We start from the raw sequence: 11,661 nt of genomic DNA, 5'->3' as shown, positions 1-11,661 counted from the left end.
AAAGGATTCACGCGCCCCATTTGCATGACTCACAAACGATTTGCCATGTAGGCTAAAAATGCTTATACGGTTCAAATCTGAGGTGGTAGAGGTGTTCAATAGGTACTAGATCTAATTGAGGTGTCTAAATGAATAATGCAGACAACTTTAAGAGACCGCAGATGACTTTGACCTTTTATTAAATACTAAAGAAACTATTTTTTAAAAACAACCAAAATCAAAATTTAATAAGATTTGACAGGTTGAATTATGAGACTTTTTAATCCATTTCAGTTTCAGTCCGAATAACATTGACCCACCTATTTATTAACTCACGTCATTCTAAATCCCGATACCATACTTACTGGAGCAACATAGTAAGTTACTTCTGTAATACAATTCGAACGATTTTCACTAGCAATACATTTGCACTGTGACATATCCCTCTTTAACTTTATATCCATATTTTAAGCTGATGAAAATGAAATGAATGCATCATTTTCTTGAAATCGAACTGACAAGGTTACAGCATTTAGCACAGAGAAGATTTCCATTTTTCAAGTTGTCACTGATAGGTACAGAAAGTGAGAAAATTGAACTGTAACAAGTTATGTGACACTTGTCCATAATTTTTAGCTGCAACTTCTTCCAGAAAGTTGCAATGTAACAAAAAAAATATAATATTGAAAGATTAGCTGCTTGGCTAATCTTTTCCATTCAGCTGAATATGCATTTTATGTCAAAATCTCACACAAACAACTTCTTTAGGCAGTCGCTCTACGATTGCCACCTTCCTAAAATTTGCTAAAATGCTCGACTATTGAAGAATACAGGCAACATACAACATAAGCACCTACTTATCAGTTATCAAGACACCCTGTGACTTCCTAGTTCTTAAATCAGCTAATACAAAAGGTCGAGCTGAGCACCCTCTGGAAGAGATTAGGATACTCCTTAAATACAACTATTACTCATTACCAACAGCAATACCTGCGGTTGGGAGAGACCAAGACTGCCCTCTACATGAAAATGCACTTGCAATACAGATGAGCCTCCATAGTAAGGCTGAGGTATTCTGATAACCTCATTCCAAGGCCAGAAAAGAACCACAAAACTGATTCCCATTAGGCACTGTAAGGACCCTGTTTGCATCAGCTTGCCAGATACTTGAAAGAATAGAACCGGGAGCTTTGTCTAGAGGGGAGAACAAGACTCCCTAGAGTTCAGGATGCAACTCAAATAGTATGCCAGCAATCTACAAGTGAAGCACCAAGCTGCACATCAAATCGGATAAGAGATTATCTTCAGTGGGAGTATCAAAGGAAATAGGATCAAAAACAAAGGGTAGGAAATGATGAGAAGTACCACCCCTGAGAAGCCCATACCTCACACATCAAATTAACTGACAACTGATGAGTCCCTGGATTTTTCAGTGCCTGCTTCTTTATCAGAATTGTCAATATCACCTGTCTGAGACTGGTTGGGAGGTGCCTGACTTGAAACTTGAGCATCCGATTCAATTCCAAGAACCGTTAAGACAGACCTAAAACAATACAAATGTATATATCATCAATAGAGATGAGTACTAATCCTCTTGACATATACATGTGAGACTGACCTTGGAAGTGAAGATTTTATGTGTACTTGGCTTGCATGTGCAACTAAAGGAGCTCTGAGAGCAGGCGTTCTACCCAATGCATTTTCAAGCTGAGCTGGAGGTAGCTGAAACACACATCAAGGTCATGAAGGTAAAAAAGTTAAGTTTTGACTTCTTTGTGGTTCTACCAGCCTAGAAAGCAAAACAAACAATTTTTTTTGACAAAGGTAACAGTTTTGTGTATAAATCTTCAGCACTAAAGGCTGGGATCCCAAACTTACATCATGGAGCTACATACTGTTGAGTATACTCAACAAATCTAAACTAGATCCTACTTCATCTAACAAAGAACCTAGAATATCTATAATGGCTATAGGATCATCTACATACTCAGAACTGCACCACTAGCAAAAAGTGATGACTCAATTCAAAGCAAAACAAACAACTTTCAACAAATTGGTGCTGAAAACCAAATCTACCATGAGCCCATCCACCACCCACTCTACAAACACCTGACAAGTCAGAGCAACGTTTGCCCATGTTTTCTTCAACCAACAGAAACGATGAGGAACGACCCATTTCATACGGAATTACAAAGACAAATCAGCAACATGATTACTAGCTTGCCTCAATTTTCATATTAAAAATTTACAAATTTTTTAGTGCTGGAGCATTTAAGAAAACAATACTTATGAAGAGTACTCAGGTTAGAAAGGTTGAAAGTGTAAACAACTGAAAAGGCACCAAGTTGAATTTTAGAACATAATACATCTGCTAAAAGTTTGTGCTAGAACAGAATCTCGGTAGTTGCATCCTTCATATATTTATTGTTAAAACTTAAAACTGTCTCAAAACTACCTGATCAATTAGTGGCTAGCCTGCAATCTGCATACATGTCTAGAATAGTGTCAGTTCTAACATACAGCATCAATTTATACCTTAATTTTTGAGGGCTCGGTATTTTCTAACTCAATTTCACTTGAAACTGTCTCATTAAGCATGATGATAAAAGAGTACGTTTAAATTACGTACCCATATCCGTTATGCTAGGATAAACAAACAAATGCACTAGTGGATATCCTCCTTTTTTGATGACAAGGGAAACCCGCAGCCGCTACCCTTTGGGTGGGTGCGACACTAGTGGATATCCTTAAAGTCTGTTTATTGTGGAACAACATGTTTTTTTGTTTATAGCAGGTAGGTACGAGCCTTTGAATAATTAAACCTGGTGAATGTCATTATATTATGATTTATAATTATTTTCAGAAGCATGCAGCACTGACAGATGAAGCAGAGCATAATTTCCAAGTTTCTAATCATTCCAACACTTGTAACGCAAATTGGATGATGGTAGGATAGCTGAAGGATAAACATAGTTAGCTTCTTACATCTAAGGCATACCTGAAGAAGCACTCCAAAAGATTGTGGCCGGGTCAAAAGGGCACACTTCACAAATCCTACCCACAGCTTTGGATATTTCCATATCTGGACGACAAACAAGTCAGAGTTGAGTATGCATTGATATAGCTCGCAAAGTACAGGCAATACATACCTGCTTGCTAACAAGACGAGAGAGGATCTCCATAATGAAATCCACCTGGGACAACATTAATAAGGGAACTCAGACAAATACAAGTAATGAAACATAAAGAAGAAAGAGAAAAAAAGGCTCTAGTATTATCAGGAAGGAGGCTGCATTTGTTCAATTTCCCTGTTCAACTTATGCGCAAAAGACTTTATGATGCTCTAGTGTTAGCAGGAAGAAATATTACTAGTCTGAAAGATGTAAAAGCAAGATGAGCAAAATGGTACATAAGGAGACATGGGGTTAGGAATTACTAGACCAAAGAAACATTTAATCTACCTCGCTAAAGCACAGATACAGAAGTAAATAAGACTCTTCTGAAGAATATAGATTGACTCTTCAACTGTGCTAAGGTTTGACTGTAGAATCTTTCCTCCTAGCAATGTAGCATAAGCACAGATACGAGGATTGTTCTGGTTTAGGGGCTATAACGAGGTTCAAAAGCTGATTTAATCACTTAATGCAGCTAATCATCATTCGACTCATTATGCATGCACTTTTCACTGTAGTGAAAGATACGATGAGTGAAACATCTATCTTACCAGAGATGGAAAAGCACCAATAGCTTGTAATACTGTCCGCATGAACAACAAAGGAAGAGGAATCTGTTCAACCTGTCCCCAGAAAAATTAAATATTTGTTCTTTCAGGTTAATATGGATTTCAGATTTAAAGAAGGGTTGAAGCTGGAAATGAATTAGTAATGAGTATAGAAGGAGCTATACCAATTGGTTCAAGACCTTTGCAAGAACTTGCTGCGTGAATATCTCTCTCTGCTCAAAACAAGCATTGCATGCATCTGTGACCTGCAAAAGTCAATATTACCTCCAAGTGGCAAAATTTGGGAGAGTACGGAATCAAAGATGGTAAAGAAAATCTACCTTCTTTAATGGAATGCCTTCTCTTTCAGGATCAATCCTATGGATAGCAATTAATGCTTCAGTAGGAGTTAGCACTGGACCTGAGTGAGTTGATCCCTGTGTAACAAACATTTTCAAACCCAGGTCAAAGGATCAAATGAATTTGCTTCGGAACTTTAGTTTTTGTTTCTAACTCTTTTACAAAGAATAGAGATTCATATTTTTAACAGAGAAGAATAATGCAGATAAATCGCCTCCTTTCCCTCAAAGGAAGAAACTGACAGACTAAAAGATGGAAAGTAAAGAGACCACAAATAACAGCCCTGAAAGAGATATTGTTCATAGAAGCAAGTAAAATACCTGTAGAATACGAAGGAGAGCGCCTTGGAATTTATCCAATGGAGCATTCACAACATGTGGAAAAAGAAGTAAAACCTGAGGAAGAAGGGATGCAGGAAACTTAGCTCAAAGAAAGGTGAACGTAAAACAAAAACATAGAAACAGGTGAATGACATACAACAACATACACGTGTAATCCCACAAGTAGGGTCTGGGGAGGGTAGTGTGTACACAACCCTGCCCCTACCTATGAAGGTAGAGAGATGGTTTCCGATAGCCCTCGGCTCAAGTAAGGCATAACAACAAGAAGTAGTGAATGACATAGAGCCAAGAAAATAAAGCCAAAACAAAGGAAAAACACAAAGAAGCTTCAACAAAGACGAACATTCTAAGTTCTAACCCTCCCACAGTTTTTTGCAAGGAGCTTCTTTTGCACTTCAACAAACAGAGAACATCCCTATTGAAATAACTACTCTTGTGCAGAGACCACTTTGATTAAGGATGGAGGGGTACTTACCACCCCATCACAACCTTTTACTTACCACCCCATCACAGCCTTTGGTGGTCCCTGTGCACAAACCACTTGGGGTGCTTACCACCCCATCACAACTTTTGGTGGTCCCTGTGCACAAACCACTTGAATTATCTTACTTATTACAGTCATTACTTCCCAGTCTGTGCATGTATAATCACCTCCTTGAGCAAAAACTAAGTTAAAGGGAGAAGTGACATAGCAGCGAATGCACAGAGGATGTAAGTAACAAGAGAAGAAAATTATACAAAATAGGCAATAAAGAAGAAAGGATGAGTACCTCATCTTTTGACAGGAAAGGAAGTATCATAATAAGGAGCTCAACATCCTGTGAAGCACGAAAGCAAATCAAAATAATTAACCATATCATAACCTAAGCTTTTGGACAGAAATAGAAATCTTCTAAGGTACATGAGAAATGCTGCTGTTAATATTAGTCCCTCCAACCAAACGGCCCTTAAGATACACAGTAAACTGCTAATACTAAACTTGGAAATTTTACTAGAACAGATTTATCAAGAAGCAGCATTGACACCACTCAACATACCATCCTACAACTTTTATATAATATTAAAGGAACATGAACGTGGAAGAGGGCCACAAGGAGCACATGTTCACTCTTGAACGCAAGGTGATGGGCATGTTGACCCAACTCCATGCTTTTAAGAAAAGCTTGGAGGAGATCAAGTTCACGGGTTTATTGTAGATACCTCATTTAGCAGTCCAACAATAGAAGTCATTATCAATAACAAAATGATCATATTTGATACCTTTACTTTAGTCTCATATAGCTTCCTGATGGTAGTTATCAACTGTAAGGAAGGAACTATCCCCTCAGTCAATGTTTGCAAAACCTTGAGTCATGAACAAAAATAAGTATGTTAAGAGAGTGTATTTTTGTTTCTAAGCTAGCATTAACTGAACAATAAAGTGCATCAAGACCTGTATCAATAGTTTTTCACTTCCACTATGTGGATCTGATATTATCTCAAGTAACTCAGATGAAGAACCAATTGTCCGAACTAGCATATGGATTTGTTGATGTATTGCCTGCATAACACTTACCAGCTCTCAGTATGTTAAAAATAAAACTAAGGTGAAACAGTGTTAAGGAATGACGAATGAAGCTGTGAACACAATCCTAGCAGAAAGTCTAGGTTTTAAAGCAAACCTGCTGTACAGCCTCGGATGCACCACTATATACAACAAATATTTGGCCAAAGAGTGAGTGCTTCTGCTCAGCAACATAGACACGTATTTATTAGGTTACAGATGTATGAACAAAGTCTAATTAAACAAGGAATTAGTGTTCAATGACAAGCAAGAATAGTCAAACTAAGTGGAAGAAACCTTAGTACACAGTGCAAAATAGAGCGATATGCGTCGCTGACCCTCAGCAATAGAAAATGGTGATTTGCTTCCAGAAGTGGATGACTGAAGAGGGTTAGAGATAGAAAATGATGGTCCTTCCGAGGGCTTTTCAGAACCAGAATCCTGAAAAAGAAAAAAGAGCATTAGGTAGCTGTATGAAAGAGAGCTAGAAAAAACAATTATTTTGACACTGCAAGTTATGAACTCGAGAAGACATGCTCGACAGGCATACATGAGTATCTTTTCTATCTCTTTATTTCTATTCTCACTTTTTGGCTTTCTTCCTGGTTATTTCCCTAAAATTCCCAAGGTTGGGGGTTAACATATTCAGATGAGTTTCCTAGCTCATTTCTTTTCTTATACAAACAAAAAAAAAATATAGCAGCAATCAATTAACAATGAGTACAAAAGCAACCAACCAAATTCCCACTTATTATCTAACCCCACCCAAAAAAAAAAACAAAGTAATACACACACTTAAACAGTAAGTCTAATGTGCATTTATCATAGTCACTTGGTATGGCTTACTATATTAAATTTTTGACTGGAAACAAAAAATTACTGCACCAAATCACCTCCAGCAATTGTAAGGGAATTTGCCGATTCTCCAATAAGTAGAATCTAAACAATTTAGCTTTTGCCTCCTTGTTTGTGCACACATCTGCAGATATGTTTCATCCCCTCTTTTTTTTTGGTTTTGGATAGAGTAGTCAGCCTTTTAAGCACAAAGGCAGTTAATTTTTTGCAAAATAAATCAGTTTAGCAGAATCCTTGAACAGCATCTTTAAAGCTGAGACTAAAGCATGTGTAGGGTGTAGCAATACAAATATAATGAGAGAATTGCTTTCAGGCAATAATATGTTGACATATTTTCTGAGAATATTCTAAAAGTCAAAAAGGTGCACTAACACCTATGTTGCTCGGACTCTTCAAAACTGTCAAAAGGTGCATGTCGGATTCACCAAAAGTAAGGTAATTTTGAAGAATCCGACACGGGTGCGGCATCAAAAGTGAAGATTCCGCACAACTAAGATTAACACTATAAGCTCAGATGATGATTATTAACATACAAGAAGTGACTGTTGTGCCCCCACCAAAACCCACCACCAAGTGACCAAGATGCGCAAAAGCAACAGACACCAAAAGAAACAGAAATCGAAACTAAAGTTGACAAGACTCAGTTTTCATAATGAGAATTAGCACCTTCTGCAATGCAGGATCAGATCCATCACCATTTGAGTCTGCTTTATGATCAACAGTTGAAACTGACATCAACATTTCATTGGCAAAGAGTTCTATTTGTTGAGAGATGGATGTCAGAGGATAAAGCTTGTTGGCAACCTGCAAAAGTAACATCAAATAGCTGTTGAAAGAACTGCAACAATCATAAACTAATCTGATTCACTAGACAGCCAAGTTATGTATGAGATACCAGCCGTATTGCCTTCATGCGCACCTCTTCCAAGTGATGAACAGCACTCTTTGCAATCAAAAGAAGATAGAGGTCAGAATATGGTGATGTGAATTAGAATTCTATCTGTAGAAGATTTCACATTTACCAACAGAACACAGAAAGGATTTCATCTGACCCCATCACCTTAAATGAAATGGATTTCTCAATCGAGAAGATGCTGACACACAGAATCCTCCATTGAAATTCATATGAAGGGACCACAAAGGCAGTAACCATGATGCTGCAAAGAATTGTTGCACTCACAGCAGTCATAACTCATTGCTAAAAACACACTAACTTTTCTTTTTCTTATTTCTTTTTTTGAAATTGGTAACTTGTTATATTCATCAGCACCCAAAAGAGGCCTGGTATATCATATCAACAAATACAACCCCTGACAAAACTTACAAAGAAGCAAAAAAGTCTAGTAATGATTCTGCATCATCTACTAACAGTTCTTTACACAAAAAATGAAAAAGTGAAATGACCTCCTCCATGATCATCAATCAAATTTGTGCAATTACCTACACACAAAAAAGGAATCCTTCCTCTAAACAAACAAGATATTTCCATCATCCTCCATCTGAAATGATCTCCTATTTACTTTTCTTTTTTTTTTTGGATAAATGTGGTGTCTGGGCCAGCTTGCGCGCACCTCACACCTGCTGTTGCAGTGAAGAAATCACCTAGTGTTTTGTCTCTGCCGGGAATTGAAGCAATCTCGTATTTTCTTCTGAAGCAATCTCCTATTCTTTCCTTTTTTGGAAACTGAAGCAAAATAAAGTGATCTCATATCTTTTCATTCCATAATATCCAGTAAACACACAACAGTAATGCTCCTTTGCCTTCATGTTGCGATCTATCTTCTGTAATCTATAATCTGTGCCTTGTGATTGATGACCCCTATTGTCCTAATGTCCTTATTAGCATCAATGATATTTTGATTGACGAGTACACAAGGTTCTACAACATCGGAGCCAATCTTCCAGACATCAGCTAACGGACATCATCTCTTGCTCCATGCTAAGCAACACCAACTTAAAAAAAACATTCTAAAGGTGGGACAGCTCATATAGAGATTATAGACTCAACTACTCATTTCGTTCTATGAACATAAGTTACGCACAGCTTTGATTACCTTGTTTGATCATATATATCAGAACCAAGATACAGTATCTCTACTTGTTTGGCATTCTTTTCATTCCTTAAACATTGAATAGCATGGTTAGTCATACTACTTCAACCTCTTCAGAAAACTTCCAAATCTTATGAAGTATCATCTGGACCACAAGCTCTTAATCATCATAATCTTCAGAGAATCTTCTACTTCAGCAGACCTTATTCCTTTTTAACACAAATGGCAGCTGTCTGACCAGACCAACTTGCGTGTACCTCGAATATTTCACCAGATACCTGCTACCTCCCTCCAACTTCAGTATACGGTACACACCAAGGCTTAAACAGAGTGGTTTTTGTCTTTGCTGAGATTTGAACTCATGTCTCAATGATTTTCTTTCATTTCATTGACCACTAGGCCACACCTTGAGTTCTTAATCGGCCAGTCCTTAGTGGACCTTATTCTAGAGTAGCTAAGGTACCTATCCTTGTGACTTATGTTGATTAATTAATCAATATAGTATCTCCATTTCTCTTTCATCATGTTATCTTGTCAAAACTTGATGGGAATTGTTTTTGATAAATTAACTAGGTTCGTCGAGCAGTGATAAAAAGCTCTCAGGCACAGAGTCCAATATTTATTTTTAGAAGCCCCTTCAGGGTGACTAAACTCCTCTCCGGTGGTCTTTCACCACCGGAGCTGTCCCTTCTTTTTTCTTAGACCCACTTCCTCCATCTTTTCTTTCCTCCAAGATGGAAAACAACTTTGCTTTTCGAATGGGGGGTAAGGCGTATGATATCACATCCACATCGGCGACAGGAGAATGGTACAAATGGGTGGAGACCACTAGACTCTCAGTGAGGAATATGGTCCTTAGCAAGGATGCCCTTTTATGGCTTTGCAAGAGATTCTGTGAAGCCTCGGTTAACAGGGGAAAGAGTTTTAAATCGTGGAGATGTAGGGATGTCTCAACCTACATTTATTGCTCTCAAAAGTTCAATAAATATGGAAGATTTATGTCAGTCATATCTGTCAATGGTCATAGCAGAACTATCATTATCATTCCGGAAAACACTTTTAATGAGGGATGGGGGAAAATTGCAGGAAAAATTGAAAGCTTCATTAATTTAAATTCCCGTACAAAGGCAGTGAACACCACAGCTGGGGGCTTTATAAGCAAACCTTTCACTGGAAATGGAAATTACAAAGGAGCTGTTACAAACAACAAATGGACCCAACAGATCCAAGCTAAAGCTCCGATGAAGAATTGTCTTCAGGAGGAGAATACTTTGCTCCGCAGATGCTTGGTAGGAAGGTTTTCTGGTGGAGATGAAGCCCCTACTCGAAACGACATGAGGAGATGGGCAAATCAAACCTGGAAGGGAGTCCTCAACCTTCAGGTGTACGATTTGAACAGGTTCCTATTTCTGTTTGAGTTCCAGACAAGAAGAGACGCCGAACAAATCCTCATGGGGGAATGGAGGAGACAAGGGCAGTGCCTGAACCTTGAGTGGTGGTCGCCGACCACATGTGCGCTGCCGGAAACCTTCAGGTTTGAATGGTTTTGGATCAGAGTGCTGGGTCTTCCATTGCATTTATGGAACTCAAAGATGATGAAAGAGATTGGGGATGCATGTGGTGGATGGCTTGAGAATGAAGAAGAAACCGAGCTGAAAAACCACCTAAGATGGGCAAGGATTAGAGTTAGGGGACCGAAAGAAAAGATTCCGACATCTATTGAAGTGGCTGACGGTGACCTCATCTACTCCCTTCCGATATGGTGCGAGTTACCGGCACTATACCGGAAAAAGCAAGAGGCTTCGCCGTCTAGAGAGGTGGAGATTGAACCAGGATTCAGATCGTCAAACATCTTGGCCCAACGGTCAGAAGCTTTACACAAAAATGGAAGACTGGCAGATGGAGCAGGAACATCGAAACTTGATGTATACGAGAAAGGGGGAAATTCAGCTGACAGAAATCACGTGGCTGGACACGTGAAATTTTTGAATTCACAGGACCACTGGGTGTGCCCTAGAAATTACATGCGTAGAGAGAATATAAGTGGGGCCTATGATTTAATTGCTGATGGCCTCTCAAATGGGCTCACTAAAGGAAAGCCCAATGAAATTCCTTTGAAGCCCAAAGACATCCCTTCTGCAGCCTTTAAATCAGGCCCTGAAATTCTCAACTTTACAGAGCCTTTTATTGAAGCGATTATGGAAAAGAATCCGCCAGAGAATCGATACTTTGTGAATTTCGATGGCGCTAGAGAAATTGAGTTCGACAAGGGAGGGATCCCTTTATCGAGGCGAGGGAGGGGAAAGAAGAATGGCAAGAAACACAAACAAAAAATTAAAGAGGGAGATAATTTGGCTATACAGAAGACTGCTGAAAGCAAAAAACAGAGAACAAGGGAGGAGATAGATTTCTCTGATGCAATGGTTGTCATGTATGCAGATTCAGAACCGGTACCAATCCAAATTGATAGCAGCAATCAAGAAAGAGATGTTGAAGCTACAGCCAATGAATGGGTCCAAGCTAACATGATCAGTTTGAGCCAGCACTTTGGAATTGACCTCAAAGGATGCCAAAAAGAAGCATACGCCTTGTTGATGAAACTTGACCAGAGAACAGGGAAGGAAAAGATGTCAGGAGAGGGTCAAAAGAGCAACAATACAATCAACTCAATCCCAAAAGAAGTTAGAAATTTAATTTTTGATGTGAACTTCAAAGATGGTGAACCGAGATCTAATGGGAGGACTCTATCTCTGAAACAAAAATGAGAGTAAAAATCCTCTCTTGGAATGTAAGGGGTTTAAACGGGGAGAA

The 11,661-nt window shown here is 38.6% G+C and overlaps 1 protein-coding gene across 3 annotated transcripts in view; it reads right to left on the bottom strand.

Annotated features, from left to right (window-relative positions):
* Positions 1-572: 572 nt before the first annotated feature.
* LOC102603942 (uncharacterized) overlaps positions 573-11,661 on the bottom strand; it is a 22,449-nt gene continuing 11,360 nt past the window's right edge. The window contains exons 13-28 of one of the 3 annotated variants that reach the window (XM_006365534.2): positions 7,695-7,742; positions 7,466-7,603; positions 6,242-6,385; positions 6,063-6,125; positions 5,834-5,941; positions 5,662-5,745; positions 5,172-5,219; positions 4,381-4,455; positions 4,042-4,137; positions 3,886-3,966; positions 3,704-3,775; positions 3,129-3,173; positions 2,978-3,061; positions 1,598-1,701; positions 1,365-1,522; positions 573-1,253 (exon numbers count right to left, since the gene is read on the bottom strand). In XM_006365534.2, coding sequence (XP_006365596.1) covers positions 1,378-1,522; positions 1,598-1,701; positions 2,978-3,061; positions 3,129-3,173; positions 3,704-3,775; positions 3,886-3,966; positions 4,042-4,137; positions 4,381-4,455; positions 5,172-5,219; positions 5,662-5,745; positions 5,834-5,941; positions 6,063-6,125; positions 6,242-6,385; positions 7,466-7,603; positions 7,695-7,742 — 1,335 coding nt within the window. In that variant the 3' untranslated portion in view covers positions 573-1,253; positions 1,365-1,377. The other 2 variants (XM_015304501.1, XM_015304500.1) reach the window with 2 other exon arrangements.

The sequence above is a fragment of the Solanum tuberosum genome, unplaced genomic scaffold, assembly GCF_000226075.1.
Source record: "Solanum tuberosum cultivar DM 1-3 516 R44 unplaced genomic scaffold, SolTub_3.0 scf00557, whole genome shotgun sequence".
NCBI lineage: Eukaryota > Viridiplantae > Streptophyta > Magnoliopsida > Solanales > Solanaceae > Solanum > Solanum tuberosum.
The sequence above is the reverse complement of the archived record's forward strand: the minus strand, read 5'-3'. Positions and strand labels throughout refer to the sequence as shown.